General features: G+C 57.8%; 1 protein-coding gene across 3 annotated transcripts in view; it reads right to left on the reverse strand.

Annotated features, from left to right (window-relative positions):
* The window catches only part of MASP1 (mannan binding lectin serine peptidase 1), a 51,372-nt gene that overhangs the window by 7,698 nt on the left and 17,900 nt on the right, over positions 1-25,774 (reverse strand). Inside the window, exons 3-13 of one of the 3 annotated variants that reach the window (XM_019532899.1) lie at positions 25,188-25,365; positions 24,278-24,409; positions 23,703-23,899; positions 22,721-22,868; positions 22,024-22,142; positions 20,924-21,002; positions 12,490-12,627; positions 11,198-11,272; positions 2,345-2,479; positions 822-935; positions 210-395 (exon numbers count right to left, since the gene is read on the reverse strand). In XM_019532899.1, coding sequence (XP_019388444.1) covers positions 210-395; positions 822-935; positions 2,345-2,479; positions 11,198-11,272; positions 12,490-12,627; positions 20,924-21,002; positions 22,024-22,142; positions 22,721-22,868; positions 23,703-23,899; positions 24,278-24,409; positions 25,188-25,365 — 1,501 coding nt within the window. Of the gene's footprint in view, positions 1-209; positions 396-821; positions 936-2,344; positions 2,480-4,101; positions 7,355-11,197; positions 11,273-12,489; positions 12,628-17,677; positions 18,082-20,923; positions 21,003-22,023; positions 22,143-22,720; positions 22,869-23,702; positions 23,900-24,277; positions 24,410-25,187; positions 25,366-25,774 lie in introns of those variants that run through there. The other 2 variants (XM_019532898.1, XM_019532900.1) reach the window with 2 other exon arrangements.

Raw genomic sequence — 25,774 nt, forward strand, 5'->3', positions numbered from 1 at the left:
TGGTAGGTTGCTTTTTCCTCTAGACCAATATGGCTACAACCTGGATGCCAACCCGGGAATGGACGTTTATGGCCTGGTCCCACCTGGTACCTTTGAACCCCATCACTGAGGTCTGTGTCCAGGGAAGCCCTCCCCATCCTCCAGCCCTTCAGAGCCTCTGTCCCGCGCTCGCATCCCTCGGGCAACGAGAGCAAAGAGCCCACTCTTGCCTTTGCTGGGTGACCCGCTGGGGAAGCAAACCGGCATGACGTAGTCATTCAACACCGCCTGGCTAGACAGCTCCACCAGGCCCAGGTCGTACTGGAAGGTGGTGGGGTGGTAGGCAGGGTGGAGGATGAGGTTTTTGGGTTCCAGCTGCTGCTCGGTGTCGTCTTGCTTGAGCGTCGTGTGCTTGCCTGGAAGGGAGGCAAGGAGCAGGGAGATGATCCGGTGGGGCAGAGCCACCCCGTGACATTTCCAAAGGGGCACCTGCTTCCCTGAGCCTGTCTAGGTCATCCTGGGTCGTGGAGAACGAGTGGCTGCAAAGGGGACCTAGCTTGGTAGATGCGTAAGAAGTTGGCAGGTCCCGGCTGGGCTACGGCTGCATGAGCCAGGGCATAGAGAGCCTCGTGTGCAGCCCCCCAGAGAGGCGTGGGAGAAAGCTGGTGGGGTGTGTGAGCCAGGGCACGCTTGGTGGCTGGCAGGTGCTCCCGGAGATGCCAGGCTGTACGGTGATAGGGTTGGGGGAGGAAACCGCACTACTGCTGGCCCGGCGGGCTCTGCTCCCACCCAGCTGCCTCAGCCCCATTTCTCAGCCGGGGTCCCAATCCCCATGCACTCACCCAGGATGACCTTGAAGGAAGAAGGGCTGATGACATCCAAGCTGTGGAGAGCTGGGTTCTCCGGGTCCAGCATATGGTGGAGGCAGTGGGCAGCTGTCACAATCCACTTGTTCCCTGGAAAAGCAGCGGTCAGCAGGCTTGTCCAGCCAGCCCAGTCCAGCCTAGTGGCCAGCTCACACCAGGGCAGGACTTCCCAGCTCATACAGCCCCTTTCCCCTAAGGACCAAGGTCACACATTGGTTCCATCTTATCCCAGCTATGGGGGGAAAAAAACCCCATCAGAGGCCTAAGAGGTGGTTACTAACATGTGGCTGAGCTGACAGCACCCCCTAGGAGTTGGCACTGGGTGGCTAGAGATGCTGCCCATGTCTCACCCTGCACCAGCGTGAGGGTGTCCTTCCTCCTAGTCACTGCTCTGGTGAGTCTTTGCAGGGCAGAGCAGAGAGCAGTGCAAAGGGTCCCAGCCCCTCTGGATCCAGGCCTGGGAACTAGGTCTGAGCAGAGATTGGGTGCATCCGAGGAGACCTGGGCTGAAGCCTGATCCTCCACCTGCCAAAGCCGAGGCCTTTAGCCATGCATCTCAGTCCTGGGCCTCCTCCCTGCTATCAGGTCGTAGCAGCCGTGTTGGGCAAGTGGCATTGAAGCCTGTGCATAGTCGCAGAGCAGCGGGGCTGGCAGGGAGCTCCAGAGGGGACATCCAGTGCAGGATCAGCCCTGAGCAAACCAGCCCAGACAACCATCCAAACAACCCGAGAGCACAGGCTTGTGGGAGAGCACAGCCCCATGCTAGCAGTGTAGCTAATGCAGTATCTGGGGGCAGTTCACTCCTCTCTACTGGTGCAGACGCTGCTGGGTTTCACCCTGCCATTGCTCCTATTTCTGACCCTGCTGGGCCACGTGATGGGGAGATCTGCTGTTAGAGATGCTTTTCTTGGATTCAAACTTTGAATCAACATTTCTTTCCTTCCTCTCTGTGGGCGGCCTGGCTGGGTGTTAAAGGCTGCGTTTGAAGTAGCTGGGTTTGAACCGCGGTGTTGGATCCAACTTTTCTTGTCCCGTTCAAGTAAGTCCTGCTTTGCGAAGCTGCAGGGAGATATTGCCTATTGCACAACACAACTGTATTATCCCTCCCAATTCACTCACAGGATCTAACTTAGTCTCAGAGAGTTTCTACTCCAGCTTCTTCTCCAGCAAAGTTAGGAAAAACTTTCTCATGAGGACGGTAGTAAAGCATCGGATCAGGCTACCCAGAGAGGTGGTGGAGTCTCCATCCTTGGGGGTTTTGAAGACCCGGGTGGACAAAACCTTGGCTGGGATGATGGTGTTGGGGCTGGTCCTGCTTGGAGCAGGGGGCTGGACTAGATGTGTCCTCCTGAAGTCCCTTCCACCCTCATTATCTATGATTTTAAGGGTCAACAGGGCTTTATCCTTTTCCCCTTAATCCTCCTCTGCACTGAATCATAACACATCCCACCTTCAGCTCCTTGCTGCATCCAGCTTCACCGCTGTAGGGACTTTCTTACCTAGCAGTGAGCCCCCGCAGAAGGGCATCCCATTCCTATAGAGCATGGCGATCCATGGAGATATCCCTTTCTGGGCGTAGCGTCCATTGGCAATCCGGGCCAGCAAACTTCTGGAGACCTTTGGCTTCCCACACACTGAAACCACAGGGCACAAGGTCAGGCACCAGAGGCACTCGCTGAACCACTCTGAGACACGGGGCTTGCAAGTGGAGGCAGATCCTGAGACTGGTTGTTTGCTTGGGCGAAGCTGGGAGATTTCCAAAGTAACTGGAGTGGAGAGCAAGCTGGGGCCTGGGAATCTGGACTCGAGTGCAAAGCATCGCAGGGCAAATCTCACCTCCAGCTGAGTTGCAGCCGTTCCCCAAAGACCTTTCACATCTGCTTCACAGCTCTCCAGCCCGCTGGCTGAGGCGAGCTCTCTACACATCTCTGTGCACGTTAAGGCTCAGTGCGATGGAGCTATGTGCCAGCACCGTGGAGCAGCATAGAGCCTATTTATGAGCCTCACCCAACCGGGGGCCAGTGATAAAAGGTCCCTGGAGTCTCACGCTCTGCAGCCCACGATCCCTGGATTTGTTGGGACAAACCCGGAGAGCCGTGACGTGGGTGTTACCCAGGCACACGGGGTAGCGGGCGGCAATCGAAATCGAAGCGGGCAGGGAACATGAGCAAGGGATGTAGGTGGGGCTGTCCCAGCCTGCTCTGGGCCTCGGGCGCCCACCCGCCCTGCCCGCGCCTCTCACGTGGAGGAGCCTGCCCTACTCCCCTCCTGGAGTTCACTCCAGCTCGGGGGTGCGGGGGGCAGCGCTGCTTCGTCACCCCATTTCCAGGCTTGCTGTGCGAGCAGGGGCGGGTTGGAGGGCTGCGACTGAGAGCCGGGCTCCCCGGGGGGGCCAGGGATGCAGTGCAGATGTACCCTGAGGAGCCCAAGTCACAGTCACAGGCTTTTGGGTTCCTAATGCCTCGTGATCCCAGTGGGGAAACAGCTGCATCCTGAGATCTGGCTCGGCGTGGGGAGGAGAAGGTGTGAAGACGCTCAGAAATGCCCAGCTCCCTCCTGGTTTGCCCCTTGCAGCAGGGCAATCTGTCCCTTTGCTTTGGAAAAGGAGCTTTGAGTCTCCCTGCAGAAGCCAGGAGGCACCGCGTAGTGATAGTCCACCTTTTATCTCTCTCTTCCCCCCGGCATTACCACGGTGGCCTGTTTGTTAGCTTTGCACGTGCGCCTCTGCCCCTTGCTCCCCCAGGAATGGCTCCGATACTGTCAGTTGAGCCCCTGAAAGGCTGTGGTCAGCCAGTGTCAGCCAGTCCATTAGCACACCAATACTCACCCCCAGACACAGTGTTACTCTGATGGGGAGTGAGGGAGGGACCCCCGGGCAGGCATGGTCATTGGCATCAGAGAGATGCACCCTGATTACGACCAATTCCCTGCGCTTGCAAGGGCTGGACATTGGTGGATCCCCTCTTCTTACCATCCTTTGTGCTTTTAGGGATAATTTCTACTAGGGTTTGGGGGAGACGGACGTGATGTAGAAGGAGGGTGGCTGCGGTGCTCTGAGTTGAGCTCATATCATGGCAGAGCTATGCCTCGGGGGGCGGGGGGGCTGTGCAGAAGGAAGGATAACGTGGTTGTAGGACGGGACGGGGTATTGAGGTGGGGATTTACCACCAACAAGCGTCCACCTCGTGGTCCGCTGTGCTGCGGTTTGCCCATTCGACGCGCTCCCCGCCACGGCATCCTCAGTGCACTGGCTTCGTCCACACAAGGGGCTTTATTTGGTTCTCAGGAAGGATAATACAGACCGTACATACGTAACACGAGGCGCTTGACAGGAGGCCGTACAAAAATATGTCAACAATATCATATCGTCTAGCTATGCGAAGGCAAACGGAGTACAGTTCGCGGCACGCGGGTAACATAAAGGTATGGCTTGGGCAGCATGGTCCTGGCTTCAGTGCTGGCAGCCTCAAGGGGCAGGGGGTCTTGCCCCTGACTCCGGGGAGACTCCCACGGCGGGAGTGAAACCCAGTTAGACTGAGGTTCGGCCCAGTGCGAGCTGCAGGCGTCCAACGCAGCAGGTGCCCTCTTGATACGGAAGTGTGTCAGGGGCTTGGCAAGTGTGCAAAGACAAGGCCCTGCCCCAAGGGGCATCTCTGCTGACGTGGAGAGATGCCCAGGGTGAGATACGCCAGCGGGGAGGAGTGTCGGGCAGATGGTGAAGTGGGGAGGCGCCTAGACTTCTCCTGGACTCAGAACGAGGCTTTTCTGCACCCCCAGCACAAACTTGGTCCTGTACGTGAATACAACCCCATGGGGCAAATGCAGACCCCTTGTCTTTGCTCTCTGACCAGGGAGGGAGGACGTGAGAGGGGAGGGGAGGTGTTGGGGAGGAGATGAGAAGAAAGGAAGGGGAAGAATTGACCTCTCCAAGCCCCCACCAAAATGTTAGGACTCACTCAGGGGACTGGGCTCTGGGCAGGCCAGGCTCTTGGCAAGTGCCCCCTCACTTCACCCCGGGGTAGGGGCTGGGGGAGCAGAGCTCTTCAAAGGGGAAAGCCAGGGATAGATCGGGCTCCTGGGGTCCGAGATGACGAAGGCGGAAGGGGCCTTCAGGCTGGCAGCAGCCCCCCTCGGGGCCCACCGGCTGCCGCATGGATGCTGGGAGCTTCCCAGAGAAAGCTCCAGGCTCGAAGCAGATGCCGTGGGGTGTAAAACCTGGAGGCCCAGGGCAGGCTTGCAAATGCCCATGAAAAAGGCCTGCACCAGCGCAGTGAGCCAGGAGAGGGAAGGCATCTCAGCGCATGCCCGCGTGAGCACCCCTGGTGCCACCCTCCCCCTCTCCCCTGGCGGGGCTGGCTCCGCTCCATCTTGCTGGCGTTGTTTGCTAATACGGGGGCTTTCTCCTCGCAAGCACCGAGGGTGACCGGCGCTACCTCCAGGCACAACAGGCGGAGTGGGGACGACGTGGCCGCTGAACTGCAGGCGCATCCACCAAGGTGAATCTCAGCGCATCGCTTTGCAGCCCGCGCCTTGGGCTGAGAGGGAGGAAAGGGGAAGCCTGCTTGCTAAGCAGGCAGGGCACACAGGGGCTCCCTGGGCCCCCAGGAAAGCCGAGAGGCAGGATCAAACAGCGGGGATAAAAAGAACCACAGGGCTGAAGATCTCTGCCACCGATTCACCGTGGGGCCTTGGTCAAGTCCCTTTCTGTCTCTGGGGCCTGCCTTCTCCCTCGGGCTTCGTTGTCTCTGACCTCAGAAGCTGGGTCTCTCCCTGGGTTTCTCCGCCTCGGAGCTGAGCCTCAGGCAGGGAGGTTGCGAGGGCTGGTCCCACCGTGGGTGAAGTTCTCTCCGCCAGGGCATCCAGACTCGGAGAGGCGTTTCGCCCAGAGGCAGGGTTCGGGGCTGCCGGGGGCCGGGTCTCCATGAGCACAGGCTCGTGGCTCCGTCCCTGGCTTGCGGCCAGCTGGCCCCTCAGGCCCCGAGCAGGGGACGGACTGGATGTGCTCTCCTGAGGGTCCTTCCAAGCCTGCCATTCAATTCTGCGGTTTGGTAGCTGCGCTGGGGCAGATCCTGGAGTGACTGGAGAAGTGGAGTGGCTTTGGGTTGACACCGCTGTAAAGGAGATCAGAATCAGGCCGGCTAGCTCTGCGCCAGCCACTAAACCAAGCCAAAAAATGGCAGGAGGGATGGGACAGATGGTTTTAAACACCCCCCCCGGAGCGCCTCGCGCTGTGCATCGGGCGGCAGGGCAGGGCGGGAGGGCTGGGTCTACAAATGGCTGTGGATGCTGCAGAGAAAACACACTCTGTCAGCAGCCTGCGGCTCCGCTCCGGCGAAGGTGGCGCGATGAGGATCTTGTGGGCTTCCCCCCAAAGCGGGCATGGAGAGCGAGCAGAGGGATCTGGCACAAAGGGACTCCACGTGTCCAGATGAAGGGGTCGTTCTGTCTCCATCGCTCCCCTAGCTGCCATCGGGGCTGGGGCTGGAGCGGGCTCCAACTGGGGGAGCATGGACACACGGGGACGACGGGATACGCGGAGGGAGGGACCGGTTGAGGCCTGGCGCGTGACGGAGTCCGGCCAGAGTCCTGCCCGCTGGCTGGGCTCGGACCAGCTCATCTCTCCAGCTGGGGGTCCGGCAATGTCCACCTCCCAGAGGCGCCCACGTGCTCCTCCACCCAGTCCACATAGTTCGACACTTTGGTGTACACCCCGTACACTTGCTTGCTCCCGCACTCTTCCGGCCCGCCCCACGAGACCAGCCCCTGGGCCACCCACCGCTGGGTGCCCGGGTCCTGGATGACGAAGGCTCCCCCGCTGTCGCCCAGGCACGTGTCTTTCCCCCCTTCGTAGTAGCCGGCGCAGAACATGTTCTCGGTCACGCTGTAGTTCCCCGAGCGGGACTCGTAGCTCTCCTTGCACTCGGCGTGCGGGACGACCGGCAGCTTGACGTACTGCAGGATGTCGGACAGGGTCCGCATGCCCGAGCTGATGATCTCGTCCACGGTGATGTTGGGGTTGGAGATGCCCCAGCCGGCCACGAGACCCAAGGTGTTGGGGTGCGGCCCCTCCAGCTCGCGCTCGAACTGCGGCAGGCAGACGGGCATGACGTAGGGCCCCATGGCCACCCCCTCCCTCAGCTTGACCAGGGCGATGTCGTGGTTGTAGTTCTGGATGTCGAACCCCGCGTGGAGGACGATCTTCTCCACCGTCCGGTTGACCGCGGCCGTCTTGCGCCGCACGTCGTGGAGGCCCAGGTAGACGGTGACGTGCTCTTTGGACACCGGGATGACCGTGTTGTCCCGGCGCTGGGAGCGGAGGACGTGGGCCGCCGTCAGCACCCACGAGTCGGAGAGCAGGGCCCCGCTGCCGAACCACTTGTCGTTGGGCACCCGGGACGTGTCCTCCACCACGATGAGGGCCTGCCAGGGGAAGGAGCCCGGCTCCGCGTTGCGCCCGCCGATGATGCGCTTGATGATGCCGGGCAAGGGGCGAACGGGCCGGCCGCACACTGGGGAGAGAAGAGACAGGGCCGTTACTCCGAAGCCGCAGCAGCGGAGAGCGGGGCAAAGGGCTCCCTGGTAGATTATGCCAGCGTCAAGCATCCCCTCCGGTCCCAAATGCTCTTTGTTACCGGCCTCCGCGGACAACTCCCCCTCACTCTCTTGTCTCGGGCTGATTTTGACCCTCCCGCGAGTCCGTTCCTTCATCCTTAATCTCTTGGGCCCTTGCAGACATGTCTGGGAGGGAGGCTGCCAGTTCTACCTTCGTCCTAGAGAGTCTGCTCTCATCCTACGTTCATCACGTGCCCTAGAGAGTCACTTGCGCCATCTGTTTGCGGCTGGGTCGAACTGGCCCTGATGCCAGCTTGGGAGCCTCATCCTTATGCATCCTTCTCCTCAGCCCTTTAGGGAGGCCAGTCCCATGTCTCAAAGGCTGGGGACAGTGAGGCATAGAGAAGGGAAGTGACTTGCCCAAGGTTACACAGCGAATCAGTGGCAGAGCCAGCAGCGAGGCCCCGCCTCCATCCCCTCCCCTTCCAGCCACTGTGCTGCTTGCCTCTAGAGCCTCCTCCTTGTCCTTTGGGACATCCTTCCTTCACTGTTATGGCTGTACTTTGCTCCATGACACGGCCTGCCTTTGCACCCCAGTGCCCCGCTGGCACCAGATGGACCCCCCGGAGAAGGGGCAGCCTGGCGGCATAATGCACCCGCAATGATGCATGCCCGCAGCTCAGCGCCATCCATCATTGCACCAAAGGACGCCCCAAGTACCTTCATGGGGGCGGGCGGGGAGGAAGCATTGGGGCTCCCTCCACGCCCCTCCGGCACACGAGCGCTCAAACGAGGCTGCGAGGATCGCACCGCCAGCGACCTACGCTGGAAGGCCTTCGAGGCTGGGCCCGACCGCACAGGGCACCAGCAAGTCGGGAGCTGGGAGGGAGGCATCTTCAGGGCTTTCCAGCGACGGGTTCGAGTCCAGCTGGGATTCGGTGCTCAGACAGACGCTCTGCTCACCTCTAGGCCGGGTCTTTCTGCCAGCAGCCCCGTGTCTCCTCCACCCCCACCACAGCCGCCCGGCGTCCCTCTAGGTCCTGAAGGAAATGCATTCAACTGCCTGTTGGGTCCGTCCCCGGGAAGGTGTCTGGAGCGCCCCAGAAACACAGGGCTCGATTCCAGGCTCGCCGGCAACACCTTGGCGCAGAGCCGACTCACATCTTGGACTTTGACCTGGCTTATGTCTCGTGCGGGTTGCTTTACGCCCTGCTCAGAGTCAGGCCTGCCCCTGATTCCCCCTGTTGCTTACTAAGAACGGGATCAGGCTCAGCTGAGCCCCTCATCGAAAGCCTGGCCCGCATCACCCCTCCTCTGCGGAGCTGACCCGGGCGCTGCAGGAGCCGTGGGGGTTGCAAGCCAAATGGCAATGCTGCCACGATGCTCAGAGGCGGCCAGTGACATGGGAGCATGTGGCGGCCAGTGCAGGACCCAGATGGCGGCTAGGAAGCAACCTCCCAGCTCTCCAGGCTCACACAAGCAAGCCCCTTTGGCCACCCACTGCTGCAACCTAGATTAGTCCTTGACCTGCCCTAGTTAGCTGATCCGAAATTGCTCTCTCAGGAGCCCTAATTTGCCTCCCCTGTCCCATTAAAGTATCCCCCAGGCTGTTCATCCAGCTCCTTTAACCCAGCTGGAGAAGGAAAGGTGCCCATTAGAGAAGGGGCGCATGGAGAGAGGCTGCACTGGGTGGAGAGGATGGAAGAAAGCAATGGGATAAACAGTCTCTGAGGCCCTGCACATCATGCCTAGTCCTGCCTGGTCCCCGGGAGACTGAGCTGGGAGTGATTCACTCCCCCTGGCAGCTGCAGCCAAACAGGGCCACTTGGGGATGTGGGCACCACTGGAGGTCTGTGGACAGCGAGGCAGGGAGTGACCACTAGCACAGCGCTTGATATGCTGCCCCTTTCACAAGCATTGATGGACACAGCCGCACATTACCCCAGGCACAGGGAGAAGCAACAAGCCCAGCTTCCAGGCAGGGAAACTGAGGCACAGAGGGGTGACGATGACTTGCCTGAGCCGCCGAACAAGCCAGGGACGGGTCTGGCAGACGAATGCACGGGGGCGACAGGCATGGATCGTCGTGGCTCTCGGCCACGTGCCCACGCAGCACGATGATCTCCGTCCCGCAGAGCGGAGACACCAGCTGCACGGCTGCAAGCTGGTGGCCGAGTTACTTTTGCACCGCGTTGCCGTGTCCGAGACCCGGCCCCGGGAGGGAACATTTGCCTACGCAAAGGTGACACCTCTTGGAGGGGGCTGGGGGGGGGTGCGAAGGTGGGCATTCAGGCGTGCATTTAGTATTGTAAGGAACACAAAGATGCTTAGCCCAAAAATTCCTGCAACTCTGCCCCATGCAGCTGTCAGGCTGTGCCAAGGCCTGGCAGAGGCTGGGGAAGCTCTGCCAGCTATGTATTTTAGATGGACGGTGCTTTTGCCCTCACCCTTCCCACGCCAGCAGGAGGAATCCTGCACGGGGGTGACTCTGCTCTGGTGCAACGGGGAGCCAAGCAAGGGTTCATAACCATTAATTTCTGCCAGATGCAGGCCCCAGGTACCCAGCCGTCTTGTCTGAGCATAGAGGAGGCCCAGCAGCGAGCGATGGAGGACAAGTCTCCCTCCATGCAGCCCTTCCTCCTGGCAGGGCTGCCTCTGCCAGATGGGCTATGGCATGGTTGGGGCTTGGGAATTCAGTGGCATCTGGCTGAAACCTGCATTTGGGACATGTCCCCAGGCTCCCTTCGTATGAGAGTCCACAGGGAACTTTCTCTTTCTGGTCCGGCTTCTTTCCAAAGGGCCGGACCGCTCTCCCCGGCACTGGCACGGGATGGGAACAGGGTACGCCCTTTGCCATTTGCTGAGAGGTGTTTTTGTTGGCGACAGAAAAGCTGCACACGCCACAGGGTGCACATGCATGTGTGTAGAGCAGGAGCAGCCGGCTCAGCTGGTTTGTAGCTCAAACCGGCTTCCTCTTGGCCAGAACGGAGAACGGGCCTGCCGCTCGGACAGGGGCAGGACAGGGCTGTTTGCCAGGCTCTCGCACAACGACGCCCTGGTGCAGGCAGCTTGGCCTGAGGTCTTGCAAGCTGACACACTGGGGTAGGAGCAAGTGAGCCCTTAACACCAATCCCTCCTTTGACACTGCCTTCTCCTGGGGTCTTGGGCCCACCCCTGAATCTCTCAGCCTCAGTGTCTCCAGCTGTGAAATGGGAGCAAGGCCCATACAAGTGAGTGGATGTCTGAAAAGCACCTTGATGCCTGCTCTATAAAGGCTTCTCCAGCACTGTGGGGCTGGGCCTGTATCGAAAGACCTGCCTCTGCTGGCTACCTGGTTTTGGTTGGGCTTGGGGGTGGATTCATAGTGCTGTAGGGGCCAAATTCCACCAGTGCAATGTTCCTGACACATCCAGTGCCCCCAGGGGTTGGATTTGGGCCCCGTGCCTTAGAAAGAGGTCTGAGCTGACACCCGTGATCTCAATGCCTATGCACTTTGGGGGATTCAGGACTCCGGGCCCCACTTTTGTGACGTCCCCCCATCTCTCCAGCACTCACTGCTGGGTCCTACAGGGCCAAGAGGTGGCTTTTCCCCTGGGGATGAGGTTTGTGTCTCTGCAGCGTAGCCTTTGAGGTGGGCCTCCGTCTATTGGGGAGGCACCACATCGCTCCAGGCCTGAAGCACAGCCAGCAGAACTGGGCCAATGCTTCCCACCCTTGCCCCATGCCCCTACATCCCCCCAGGCTCTGCAGCATGCAGCACAAGTGGCCGTGAGAGGGCATCTCCAGAGCCTTCCAGGTACCTGGTCGGCAGGACGGCAGCTTGGTCCCCAGCTCCTCGCTCCTCCAGACCCCGTTCTCATCGCAGGTGTACAGGCCTGGAAGAGAGCGAGATGTTAGCCCCATGGCCTGGATGCACTGGGGTTTGCGCGTGCATGGCCGGAGGGCCTGCACTGTGCCCTTCCTAAACACAGGTCTAGCACATGTCATGATAAATCCTAGGGCCCCGGGTCACACCGGAGTAGCTGGACTGGCATAGCTGTCCGCAAAGGCAGAACCGAGGGCAGAAGGGCTGCATGGAAAGGTTGCCGCTCCACCCCTAGCCTCCACTAGCAGGTCTCGTGGCTGGCACCGCTTGATATCTGTGATATGGGGTCCCAGACTCCAGTGGGCACCTGCAGCTCTTCCTGAAGGCAGGGGGCGTGGATGAGCCCCAGCAGAAAGCATCTTCCAAGGTCATCACACCGTGAGGATGGAGGCGAGTGCAAAGGAGTGGTCCTGCCTTCGGAGATGTGGCTCGTGCTCATTTCCACGGGCCACTGGGCTGCTCAGGGCACAGCAGGGGCTGCGTGCTGGGAGCGGGGAGATGAGCCGATCACACACCCTGATATACCAGTCTGCAGCGGGTCAAGGGATGGAGGCACCAGCCGGGTCGAAGAGGCAGCACGTGGGGGCTGTATGGCACAATGCTGGCTCTGGGGAGACTGCTCCAAGCCAGGTTAAAGGCGCAGAGCCAGTTCAGCCCAGCTGGTGCCGGGGAGACCTGGGAAGCCAAGTGCTACAGCCTCACCGCTGCAAGGGAAGCGCGGACCAGGCATTCTCCATTCCCAGTCACCCACAGGAGGGTTTTGCAGTGGGCTCAACGGGGGAAACTTTGCACGCAGACAAGCAGTGATAAGGATTATGTGGCCTGGGTGTTGCTATCAGTGAGGCCTGTTGTCTTCAGGCTGTGGCACTTTCCCGTGAGGACAGGACTGCGCTGTGTGCGGGCAGGGTTTAGTAGCTAGACATGGCTAGCAATGCTCGCTAAGAGCTGCTGCCCGAGCGCCAAAGAGCACTGAGAGGGCAGCGTCTTCTCTGCCGAGACGTAGCCCTGCTGGGTGACACGGTCATCTTTGCAGGACCGCCTGCAGCCGGCTTTGCCTGTAGCAGCACAGACACCCAGACGAAACCTCTGTTTCTAGCTAGCTCCTTCCTCCCAGGGGTGACCGCGCGATGTGGCCACATGTAAACATGTTGCACACGGAGCAGACCATTGCAACCCCGTGCTTGCATGGACATAGTCCCTCCAACCCGCCTCGCACGGCGCCCTCACCGGTGACGTTGGGGGCCATGCGGTAGTAGGGGTGCTGGCAGGAGTACCGGATTGCAGAGCGGTAGGTGGTGAGGTTGCTCCTCGAGGTGAACGTGATGAACCCGTGCTCCAGCTCCGCCGGGGCTCGGCAGTCGGCCACTGGGGAGAAAGGAGAGTGGGGTCACCTGTGCTCACATCCCTTCTTGCCAGCTACATGACATTATCCTCAGCTTTATGACTTTATAAAGAAAGTGGGGTGGGACAGATGCTCCAGAGGTCCCATCTAGTCCAAACCCTGCCTGAGGCAAGCTCAACCCTCCGCAAACCAGCCCGGTACGAATCCATCACGATGATCTCATGAGGTCCCTTCCAGCCCTCAACTTCTGTGAATTAGCTGAACTCTTAGCAAAACTCCCATCAACCCTGACATAGCACGGACCTCACACCTGAACCCGCCACCCGGAAAGCAGGGGACCACGGCAGCCAGCGTCCTGCTGCTACAAAAGGTTGTTAGTATACACTCAAGAGATAGTATCATAGAGTCACAGACAACGAGGGTTGGCAGAGGCCTCGGGAGGTCACATCTAGTCCAAGCCCTGCTCCAAGCAGGACCAGCCCCAACTCCATCATCCCAGCCAAGGCTTGGTCTAACTGGGTCTTGAACACCGCCAAGGATGGACCCCCGATACAGGCCAGGCTCTGGATACAGAGGAAGGCAAAATCCACACAGTCTGTGCTAGTCTGACCGGGGGTAAATTTCCTTCCTGACCCCAGATGTGGCATCGGTCCGACCCTGAGTGGAGGGGCAAGACCCTCTAGACAAGAAGTCCCAGCAGGAGCATTGGCACAGCCCAGTCACCACCCCCAGCCTGGGGTGCAGCCAGCACCGGTGATGAATGCTTAACACCCCCCCCACAACACATGTAGCAGAGAGGAAGCAACTAGCAAAGCCCAGACGCCTGGGAAATGCCCATAGCAGGCATTGCTAGGCCGAGATCATCCCCCACCCACGGCTCTCCTTGAACCCCTCCAGTGTTGGAGAGTCCACCCCTTCCCTGGGCGTCTCCTCCAAGGCCTCCCTGCTCTGACAGCGAAGAAATGTGTCCTGAGATCCGACCTAAACCTGCTTTGCTGCAGCTTCAAGCCATGAAGTTGACTTGGAGCTGGGCTGGCAGGAGGGGAGGGTGTGCGTGTGAGCAGGGGCTGTACATGTGTGCCTGGCTCGGGCCCCAGATCAGCCTCTGGGCAGCTTTTCCTTCTGTTGAAATCTGGGTGTGTTTTGCTTCTGCTTTCAGCGGGGCTGTGATCCTCCCTTCTCCTCCCTCTCTGGTATCTGGGCGACAGGGAAGAAAGGCCAGCCGGAGAAGAAGGCTCTCTCAGGTCATAGTATCATAGAAAAAGGGACCTGCATCTAGTCCGACCTTCTGCTCCAAGCAGGACCAGCCCCACCTACATCATCCCAGCCAAGGTTTTATCTGCCTGGGCCAAGCACAACAGTTGAAGGATCTTGGTTGTGATTTGGGTCTCAGGAGTCCCCATGTTCAGGGCCTTAGACTAATTTATGCTGATTTTGCATTGCCTGCAAATGAGGTGAAATTCCTGTAGCCCTTGGGGCGAGGTAGACACTGATTTAACAACAGGGCTGGTTGTTCTCTGCCTGGGAAAGAAACCTCTAGACTAGTCAGGGTGTGAATTAGGGGCCATGGAGGAAACAGCTGGCAAGCGGGTGTTGAGAACGAGCACCCGGGGCTGCTCCTGCCCATGCTAATCCCTGCCCCCATTGCTGGCATAGGCCCCAAGACACTCACTGAAGACCCTGTGGCGACTCTTGGGGATGTGCAAGCACCAGGCCAGGCAGTAAGGTGTTCCCATCGCAACGTGAGCTCAAACGCTGGTGCTGGAGCCAGCCCGGTGCAAGGGAGAGCAGCGAAGCTGCAGAGTCCCCCTTGAGAGAGAGGGGCACTAGCTGCAGCTATAGCCCACATCTGAATCTCACTGGCAGGAGCAGCTGGAGCCCCAGCCGTAGCCCTTCTCCCACCCTGGCAGATCGGCCAGCTCGTGGGAATTGAAAACATCTCTTGAAGCAGGGAATTTGGGAGCTGAGGTAGGGGCATCTCTCGCATTGTACCTCGCTTTGCAGGGCAGGCGTGGTGTGGCCGCCTGTGTCTCTCAGCGCTTTGTTGGCCCTGTATAGACTGCAACCAGCCAAGTGGATGCGTTGCTGCTGTTTGAGCTAATTAGTGCATATCTGTGGGTGTGTCCGCACGTGTATTTATGCGCACCTAAACTTCACGAGCCTTTGCTTAAGGCACGTTAAGGTGATTTAGGTGCGTATCTACAAGTAGACACGGTAATGCGCATTAAGGCGAATAGCTAAGTTGCCTTAGTGCACATGCAGACATGCTAATCACATTAACACATTGTGTATCCATTGACGCACATGTTAATGCGCATTAGTACGTCTACACGTGTGCTATTTCCGCCAAAATTGGATACCTGCTTTAGGCATGTATCAAATTTAGGCTCACATAACCTTAAACCGCCATTGTTAAGGCACACCAAGGGCATGCACATGTAGACACATGCCCTTAATGAGCCTTAAAAATGGGGATTTTAAGCTAAGCCCACTTAAAAGAGGCATCCTGTTATGCCGAGATGATGTTGAACTGGATCTCCAGGGCGTTGTGGAGCAGCTCCTACTGGGGCAGCTGCTAAGGCAGATAGAGACTTGCTCAGGCCTTTCCCCCAGGCCCCACCACTTTCTCAGCAGCTCAGTGCCGAAGTGGCTGTCCCGCCGCCACTAGATGTGCTCTTTGGGGGGCTGGCAGGACCCTCACAAGGTCATCTCGCCCTACCCTCTGCTCACGGCAGGATCATGGCCATCTAAACCATCCCAGCCCAGTGTCCACCCCAGCTTCCAAGGACGGCGATTGCACAGCCTCCCTAGGCCGCCTGCTTGAGCACCCCCGCAAAGAGCAAGTTCTTTCTAACACCCAGCCCACATTTCCCCCGTTGCCGTGTAAGCTCCTGGCTTCTGTAGGGGATAAAGCAATCGAGAAGAATTCATCGCATCCTCTTGGTCAGCACCCTTCAAGTAGTTGAAGGCTGTCATTAAATCCCACCCTGGTTTTCTTTTTTTTCCAGATTAAAAGCTCCCCGCTCTTCCAGGCTTTGCTTCTATGTTGTGTTTCCCAGACCGCTGACCCTCCTGGTGCTCTCCATGGGACTCTCACCTGTGTGTCCACATCTCTCTGGATCTGTGATGCCCAAAGCTGGACACGGTACTCCCGGGGAGGCCTCCCCAGTGCTGAATGGACCCCGTTCTTAGCTCTTTCCCAATCCGGATGGGCTGCACTAGGAGGGACCTCTGGGGGCGGGGGTCTCTTGTCAGGCCCCTTCTTCTGCCCCCACCCCCAGCCTCCCACCCCTCTGTCACTTCCCAGTGGGGAAGCACTGGGTTCACCAGGTCCCATCTCTCAGCCGTGCTTTCTGGGGATCCAGGCTTTCTTGCCAGGCCATGCTGTTCTCTCTGGCCAAGTCCCCGTACCTGAAGGCTTGAAGGTGTGTAATATTTTGGATGGGCTGCCTCAGTCTGGGCTTCTTGTTCTGACCCCCCTCCGCCATCAGGCCCATCTCTCTGCCCCTGACTCTTCCCTATTTCTGGTCCCAGCTCCATTTTGGCGCTTGCTCTTAGGGCTCCCTTGCTTTCAGGCCCAGACGTGACCTCCTTGCTCTTCCTTCTGCTGCCACCTGCTTTGTTCCTCAGGCCTTTTCTCCCCAGGCATCTTTTTCTCTGGGCTATAAGCTCCTGTCTTGTGCTGCAAAGCTGCTGTGGACCCGCACACTCGCCTCAGACATCCATCCTCACCGCCCTGGCTGTCAACGCTAACTCTTGAAGATCTGTCTGAGGCCATCACTAGCCAAAGCTTGGCAACCCTTTCCCCTTAGCTCCCTTCTCCATGGGGCCTATCCAAAGCCAGCTGAAGTCAAGAGAGAGCTTTCCAATAACATCACCGGCCTTTGGTTCACTGTATGTGTATGCGTATGTGTGTGTGCTTCCCCAGTGGGCTGGCTCTCTTCTCCAAGATCCTCTCTTCATCCCCTCTCTCCCCACTGGACTGCTCCATCACTTCCTTCTAGCCTTCTTCCCTCCATGCCTTCCCTTCTGTGACCCTCTACCCCTTCCCTAGCTTGCTCCATCATCTGTTCCTCCAGCCAAGTCCCCGGTAGCATGGTATCAGCCTTGCTCTTTCCATTTTTACGCTTGGAGACTAATCTCTGGCCCTGGAAAACAACGCTACAAGGAGCCACATCCTATTCTACCTATTAGGCATCTAAGGGTGCTTGTATACGTGACAGAGCTTTAGTCCTTCAGGTTGTATTCTACGCCCCCCAAATTGAAACAGTGAGTTTTAAATTGAAACCTACCCTGTCACTGTACACATGTGATTGTCCAGGCCCCTGTTGCAGGCTGAAGCCCTGAGGGGCCCAATCTTTTCCCCTGCGGAGTCTGCCTGCCTGTCCTGTGGCTGGGCGGTGGGAAAGGGAGGGAGGGGAGCTGACTAATGGCTGCAGTGTTCCCTATTGCAGCATTGCAAGCTAAACCACATTGGGATATCGTTTAGTTTGCAATGATGCAAACTCATTTAACCCCCCACCCTGCAAACTCAGGTACATGTAATGCTTGGTGCCATTAAGTCACATATGGGGAAACTTTCGTCATGTGTACAAGCGCCCTTGGCAATCAGTGTCTAAATGCAATCCTCCTCCACCCTGCTCAAATCCCTGACAAGCCATTGATGTTAAAGGTGGTGGGTCCTCCTCTCTAGCTGTTTTCTGTGACTTACTCTTCAGGCTAAAAGGACAGTGTGCTACACGGGAAAGGCTCATGAACAGCAGCTCTGGATGAAGGCAGCAGCTTGGCAGAGGCAGCAGCAGAGCTGGGAAGGCATGCTGAAGGGGCGAGCCCAGATGGACAGATTATCTCGCGGGTCTGTCTTGCAAGCACTCGTCAGTCCCAAAGAGCCGGGGTGGGGGGTTCACATGCAGCAGGACGCAGGGAACAAGGCTGGCTTTTTGCTCTGAGAGACTGAAAGGGAGCAAAGATCAGTTCTCGTTCTTAGACCGACCAGCCTGGCCCAGGGTAGGAGGGGGAAAGCAAGGCCACAAAGGGTTATTTTCAAACAACAAAGCACAGACAAAGCAGCTGCTCCTTGCATCACGGTTTTCATTGCTGTGTCTCCGAGGCGCAGTGCAGACACCTGCCAGAGTGCCCTGTCCCCGGGGCAGCAGCCTGGGGTGCGGGTGGGTTGTGCTTTTCCTGGGGTATGGGGGTGGGAAAGGAGTTTGATCCTTTCAGTCGGAGTGTGCCAGGTAGGCTGGGGTGAACAGGGGTCCAGCATTGAATCTACAGCAGTGACGTATCTCCCCAAAGGAGATCCCCCCCACTCCAAGGTTGGATAGGGCTGGGGGGAGAGCACAGGGAGTATGCCTTGCAGCCTAGAGAGTCCCTGATATGTCTAAGAGACAGTCTGCCCCTTCTAAGAGGTGGTCATGCCGTCACTTGGTCCGACTCAGCTCTTCTCTCTGTCTTGTTGTCGGCTGTCTCTGCAGCTGCGCCGAAGGCAGAAGGGGAAAGGGAAGGGAGGAAAGCAGAGAGAGAGAAAGAGAGAGCAGGATTAACGGCTGAGCAGAGAGAATCCATGCAGGAAACATGCCCCCATAACACCACGAAGGGGGACCAATTCAGCAAGCGTCCGAGGGTTATATGCGGAGAGCAGGCTGGGCCCTGGAGGCAGTGCAGAGGGGGCTGATCACGTTAAACACCGTAATAACAGTACGACACCTTACAGTGGAGCCAACACCATGCCCCCTAATCCCAGTCCTGGTGGAGACCCCTTTTCTTCTACCTGGCTCCACTGGGCCAACATCCATCCTGCAGTGGCACACAGCTGTCCACACCTTCTACTACAAAGAAACTCTTTGCATTGGCCCAATATCAGCCTGTTTTTGTCTTATTACAGCTGGGGCGAAAATAGTTTTGTCTGCAAAAAAAACTGGAAAAACCAAAAATGTTTCATTTTTGTACTTCTTTTTTTTGCAGCTTTTTTCCCCTTAAGAGACATTTTTTGATTTGTCATTTGGAGGGGTTCCCTTTTTTTGACTAACCCTGAAAATTTCAGTGAATAGATGATAACGTCTCAGGGGACCGACATGATCATCTTGTCTGAGCTCCTGGATATCACTGCCCCAAAGTGGTTTATTTGGGTTGTTTTGGTCCAAACCCCCATTTTTTGGTGCAAAACGTTTACTGAGAAAAATGCCCGACTGGCAGCCGTTCTTATTTGGTCTTTGTTCAAGCTCTGGAGGAAGAGATTTCTCTAGTAATAGATGAGTTAGAAACTCAATATCTGAGGGGGTTTTGTAGCAAGGCATGTCCCCTTCAAAGGCACAACTAGCGGCTGGGGAGTCCGTGGCAGTTCTGACACCACTGAGATTGCCACGTCCAGGGAGCTTTGCAAGTACAAGGTACTCCTTGCCACCACCTGCCTATGGCGGGTTCAGCAGAGCAGTATTATTGTTATAAAACAAGGCTCCACCGGCAATGGAGGCGGCTGCAGAGCAGGGACTCTCCTGCCAGAAAAGCTCCAGTGGCTCCCAGCCCTTCTCCATCCCTAGGTGTAAGAGAGGCAACAGCATGCACAGGTCTGGCCTTAAGCACCTGAAGCTGGCAGGAAAGCAGACTCAGGGCACTTTTGCCTAGAGGTACCTGCTTTTGCAGAGGGAGCAGCGTCCAGGACACGGGGGTTGGATCCACTGTCCCGGGTTGGATCGGTTCAGGGGATAGATCCCAGCTGGGAAGTTGGCATCAGGACCTGGGTCTGAACTCTGCCCACGTTCAGGGGGTTGAGATCTGATGACTGTCTCCACCCTGTCCCTGCTCATGTGCTTTAGGGTCCCTCTCCCAAACAGGAGGCAGAGGGGAGGTGAAGGGATGCCCTTAGCTCTCTATGCAAGCCGGCACCCCATCCTGTTCTGCAATCCCCGGGCGAACCACCTTCGCTTGGGTTGTTCATTTCCTCTGTTGGCCTGCATTCAATTCTGACCCGCCTTTCTCGGCCATCCATGCCTGTCTCTGCTTCTCCACCCCTCCTGCCCAGGGGAAACACTGGAGCACACAGGCTGGATGCCCTAGGGGTGCCCACACTCGAGAGATGTCATTCCTATGACCCCAGCTGACTTCCTGCCCGTTGGGCGGGGGGCTGGACTCGATGATCTCCCGAGGTCCCTTCCAGCCCCGATGTCTATGAAATCTATGAAATCTGTATTAGAAGTAGGTCTGCCTAAAGCCCGGGGCCCATTGGAGCTGTGCAACATCCCAGCATCAATCTTCAGCAGCAACGAATCAACGTGTTTTTTGAAATATCAGGCGAACTTTTCTCACTCCTTTTGCTGCTGTCTGTAAAGCTTGGTTTTGGCTGCACTTGTGACCAACCCAGACCTCTGGGTCTGAGCAACCCTAAAACCAAAAAGCAGTTCAGTTCCAGGTCCAGATATCCCACGTGGGCCTTGTTACTATAATAGTTTGAAGCCCCCCTCTCCCACCCATCAGCTGCAAACACACCGCTGGCATAGGTGGGTTCAAATCCATATCAGGATTTGGTAGCTGGGCCCTACCAGCCCCAACAAGAAGCCGACAAGTTGACTTATCACAAGGAAGGCTGTCCCAGGCCGTGTGTGGGAAGGGGGCTCTGATAAGATCCTAAATGACCCTGGAGCTTGTGGGCGCTGGTTCAACTGGGAGAGAGCTCCCGAGCCTTCCCGTATTTGCCCACCTCTGTCTGGTAGCATCAGGGCTTGAGCCAGTTCCTACTGGAGCCTTCCCGGTGCCTCCAAGGAAGTATGGGCACTTGCACACGCTGTGTACTGGTTACATACACATTAGAAAATGGCCTGAAAAATCGCCGTTTCACAATTTTAGTCGTGTGAGCGACTGCTTGTTGACCTTTTTATCGTGGTAGGTTTCGATCGATCGTGGCAAGCTAGACCACCTCCGCCACGCTTTAGTTTTACCACGGCCAATTGTTCTAGCAAGTTTTGTTTTCTCAGGACACTTCCATTAGGTGCGCTCCTGCACTATGGGACCAGACCCTTCATGACGGGGTGAAAGCTAATGCAGAGGACGATGCCATTTATCTGTCTGCTTGGAGACACTGTCCCAGAGCCGGGGCAGTGCTTGTTTGGAGAGGGAGTCAGGGAAAGCAGGTTGCGCTTATCCAGTTGCATTAGGGAGAACAAATACCCGACCCGTCATCTTTGGCACAAACTCTGTTGTGCTCTAGGAGAAACGGCCAACATGGTTTCGCAGGGACATCCGTACACTCCTGCCCGGAGCTTGGCACTGGGGCTGTTACCCCCAGATAAAGGGTAGGGAAGGGAGAGAGGGGCTTCTTACTTTTGCAGATGGGGACCTTGTTGCTCCACGTCCCGTCCTTCAGGCACTCGATTTGGAAGGTGTCGCTCTCCACGTCGCCCTGCGCAGAAGGCAAGAGGGAAAGACATGGTGACCCCAGCCTCGGGACCACCCCACCCCTTACAGCAGAGAGACAGCCTGTCTGGGATGGCAGTAGATAGGCCCAAGGAGCGGTTGAGTGCTGAGTCTAGGACCACTTTGTGGATGATCCCTACCTGCTGGAGGTCATCACTCAAAATACCAGCCTTGCTCCACTTGCAAAGTTAATAGTTTCCTTTACAGGCTCTCAAGTTGGAAGCCACAGCCATGGTCACCGAGTTGGACGGGTGGCATACAGCTGGCTAGGGAGATTTCCCTGGGGTTCAAGACCACAGAGGAGCTGAGCAGAGGCTCTGCAGAAGGCCCCTCTGCTCCTCTTCGTCTTGTGCAAAGCCAAGCCTTGCCTCTGCTTGCTCGCGGGCTGGTGTGAGACACTAGACAGGTGGTTTGGGGAAGAGTCGGTCCGCTCCACCTCCACCTCCACCGTCTTTGCAAGGGAAGGTCTATGGCGTCAAGCGTAGGCTGTTCCCATGTGTGGTCTCTAGCAGGGCAGGCAGGGCTCTCCTTTGGGTTACTTTGCCCCTCTTGAGCACAGAGGTAGCCGCTGTCCTAGGGAAGGAGGTGGGAGGAGGGAAGGGTCTCCTTAGGTCTGAACGAAGGGGGTGACGCAGGGCTGCGGTCTCCGCTTCAGCGGAGTGGTCCCAGCAATGACCGACTGGGAAGCTCCTTTGCGTGGTGCTGGAGCCTTACAAAGCATGAGGGATGGCAAGGCCTGGGACGATGTGGTTGGGGTTGGTCCTGCTTGGAGCAGATGTCCCTCCCAACCCTCATTGTCTATGCGTTTATGTCCCTGGCCGTGCCTGGCCAGCTTCACAGGGTACCACTGAGAGCTTCCCATCACTACAAAACATGGTGCTCCTCCCTAATTCAGCATGTGCCTATGGCATGAGAGCACGGACACAGGGGCCTTCACGTGAGCCCGCTCCAGTGGATTGAAGAGACGCTGCCCCAGCCCCAGAGACGGAGGCGAGCAGTCCCTGTACCTTTAGCACTTTGTATCCGGGGTTGCAGCTGATGACCACCTGGTCCTTAAAGCTGTACCGTGCCTGCAAGGGGTCGATCTTCCCATTGATGGGAGGCTGCACGAGAGGGCACGAGTTCCCTTGGCAAGTGGGGAGAAAAAAAATGCAAATTCAAATGGCAGCCAGCTAACGGGACAGAGGCCTGGATGGAGCCCGGCCACGGCAGGCCTGTTCCCAAGCCTCTTTATTGGCACAATGATACCTGCTGCTTCTCCTTGAGCTATGACGCTGTGCGAAACGGCACAGGGGCCAGGGCTATTGGTGCTACTGAAGGGGCCCTCAGGGATGTCACGAACCTCGAAGTCCCCTTCCCACCCTGAGCTTTGCCTCCCTGTTGGGACTGCTTCATTCCCAGCCTACTTTGGACGAAGTTAGGACTCGGGACTCACTCCTTGGGACTTAATATGAACAGCCTGATGCTCCCAGTGGCCCAGAGCCTGGCACGGTGGCAGGCAGGGCTCAGTACCGCTGCCATCAGTCAGGTCCATCCAGGTAGCTTTCTCCCCCGCAGAATGAAACTGCACCGTTAGATTCACTGTGTGCATCCCACACCCTCCTTCGCCCGGAGTCTCAGGACCAGATGGACCATCAACCCCCTCCTACCCGGTTTGCCAAGCCCCCGTGGGTGCAGAGGAGGGAAAGGAGCGGGGTGCGTTACCGGTGGCCGTGTACGATAGCTTCCACCCTTGGTTCTCGCCCGAGTTGTCGCTGTGGAACAGGATCTGGACGCTGTTGGTCTGCGTTTCAATACGTCCCGGGGACTTTTCCCCACAGAAAGGCCCGAACTCCAGAGGGCCGGCTTTAATCTGTCACAAGGAAGCAGAGGAGATAGCTTTAGGAAGCACTGAGGGCTCCCCACACCCTGTGGCTGGTTGACAGGCTGGCCCTAGACTTCATGGATATAAAACATGTCTTGGGCCCTTTGTAAGGGGGAAAGGGGTCTTTCTCTCCCTTGTCTCCTATTGGCTCTTAATCCACCTCCAAACTTTACAAAACTTGGCTTCTGTGTTTGCAAAGAGGGCACTGAAGGGCATCTCCCGCTTGGAGGACTTGGGCATAGGAGATGCGGACACCAGTCTGGGGGCTGGGAAGGCATGCACCCCACAGCCAGACTGGCTCTGCCTCCCTCTGTAATGAGGACCATGTTCCTCTTCCGAGGATCTTCTGGGCATCTGCTTTCCTGGTGTCAGGGCACTTTTCCCCTGCTTTCGAGCTGTGGTGCTCTGCACGGTGGTTTGGGTTTGTAAGATGCATGTGGCTGTGATGGGTAAGGGATTGAAGTGAGCAATTTTTTAGGCCTCTGGCTAAAAGACTGCCTGCAAAGGCAGAGGGCAGGACTCGATGGCCTTAGGAGCCCCTTCCAGGTCTCTGTGGCCAAGATGCAGCCCAGCGAGCAGCCCAGCAGGAAAGCGCTGCTTGCATGTGAGGCCCTGGAAAGTTTGGAGAAATAGAGATTTCATGAAGCACATGGTCCTAGCGTGGAAATCAGAAGGGATGCAGGCTCCTCTCATGCTGGCTTTGTTGTATCCTTGGAGGACAACAGCCCACGGCTCATGGGACTATGGCTGGCCCAACGAGACAGAGTGAGCGCGCCCAGAGCGGGGGTCCGTCCCCTGCCTCCGCCAACCCGGCTGACTCACCTTGATGTAGTCATAAGGGCAGGAGACCTCGGGATGGTCCTCGATGTCGATGCTGTCCTCGAACTGCAGGGTGATGAAGAAGCCATCCTCCAGCTCGACACGGTACAGGCAGTCAGAGCTCTTGGGGTACGGGTTGGGAAAGTCGGCGCTGGTGATCACCCCGCTCCTCTGGGTGAAGAGGTTGTCGCTGCACTCCACTGCAACACGGCCGGTGCGGTCAGGGTCCACCCGGACCTCACACGTGGTTTAAAGCCCTCCTCGGCTGGCACTTGCCCCGAGAAGGAGCCTCCTGTTCCCAGCCCTTTGCCATCTCACCCCAGAGCGTCCTAGACTCAACCTGCCACCAGCAAAGCATGTCCAGGCAGTTCTGATGCCCCCCCCATGGTGGCGTGCATCAGGAGTGGCGCTGATGACATCATGCTGATGTCATACCCCTGGGAGCCACCTGAAACCACTGCAACCAGTACAACCTTCTTCCCACCTCCATCATTTACAGAGCAATGGTCCCTGGGCTCGCAGGTCCCAGGCAGGCGGGCTCGGAGAGGGAGCAGGCCACATTGCCCCACAGCCGGTACCTTTGCAGGTGCGGTTGTCAGAGTGCAGGATGTAGCCGAAGCGGCAGGAGCAGTAGTACCCCCCGATGTAATTGTGGCAGTAGTGGTCACAGGCCAGCTCCTCATCGCTCTTCTCCAGGCACTCGTCCACGTCTGCGAGGAGGAACCGGGGTCAGGGCATTTGATCCTGATCTCATGCCTAGGCTCTCAAACGCCAAAGCCGAAATGCTGCGCCTGATGCCGTCTGATTTGCGAGGGGCATGGGGAGGCCGGCCTGCTAGGGGAATCAGCGCTCTACCGCGGGGAGGCAGGCTGCAGGACCGGAGACCCTTGCGTTCCCTGCCATCCCGCAGACGTTGTGCGCGTGCTGTAGCAGCAGGCCCCTTCCACTCACAGTCCCTTGGGCAAACCCTACTAGGGAAAGTCAACGGTTAGGAAAGAGCGTGAGCGTGGTGGCAAGGGTCTGCCATGCCACGGGGGCGGGGAGGTGCCGCGCGTGACCTGCCAGCTCTCTGCAGGACACCGGAAAGGGGAGCAGAAATCAGAGCCTGCTTTGCTTGCTGTACGCCCAAACCCTGCGGCACTGGCAATGAAGCATCCCGCTGCTCTGAAAGTGGCCCCCGGTAACAAGCCTGCATTTGCAGTTCTCCACCATACTCTGCCTCTGGTCATGCTCAGTGTCTCCAGCGATGATCGCTGTATTGAGTATTTGCATCACTGACCTCCAGAAATGCAACTGGCCTGGGCGACCGGTCTGCTGTAGACCCTGTACTGCTTACCTCTGAGACAGCTCCTCTTTTAGCTCGGGGAAAAGAAGCCTGCTTTTTTTTAGAGTCTTTTCCTTCGGTCTCCCCTGTGCTCTGGAGGGCTGAGAGGTCACGGCCCGGCTTGGGCTGCGAGGTCTGCACGTTTGCTGCGTTACGGTACTCACCCACCGCCGTGTAATGGGCCTCGAAGCCTGTGAAGCGTTCCTCGTTGGAGAAGTCGGATCTGAACGTGAGCCCCATGTAGGAGCCAGGGGACAGGATGGCTTGCTGCCCAGGGGCTTGCTCCGTGTCGGTCGTCTCCCGGCCGCAGAAAGTTGCCAGGACTTGGTCTTCGGCCTCGATCTGTTGAAACCATAGAGAGAAGCCTTTAATGTCAACCACAGCACGAGGACTGAAGGACCGCGGAGGAATGGCCGCAAAGCAGCTGAGTCAGCTCGCGTGGGGCAAAGCATTCCTCCATCGCACCGAATTAAGGGCTCAGGCCACCAGAACCACGGACGAGTCACTTCGTGTGGTTTGGAAGAGCTTTCCCGGTGAGGTCATTTGGGCCAGCCTCCTGCATCGTGGCAAGGTAGAGTCTACCCTTTCCAAAACCACCACTCCTTCAATCACTTTTAAGTTTAGGAGGGACCACCACAAAGTGCTAGTCTGATGCGAGCCACAGCCCTTTGCCTAGTAATTTGGGTGCTGGAGGGAACCCGTCCGCTCTCTTGCATAAGTGAATGCAGCTGAGGCCCCAGCCTGGAAGTGG

This window comes from Crocodylus porosus, unplaced genomic scaffold (genome assembly GCF_001723895.1).
Source record: "Crocodylus porosus isolate Cpor-Errol unplaced genomic scaffold, CroPor_comp1, whole genome shotgun sequence".
In the NCBI taxonomy this organism is placed as follows: Eukaryota; Metazoa; Chordata; order Crocodylia; family Crocodylidae; genus Crocodylus; species Crocodylus porosus.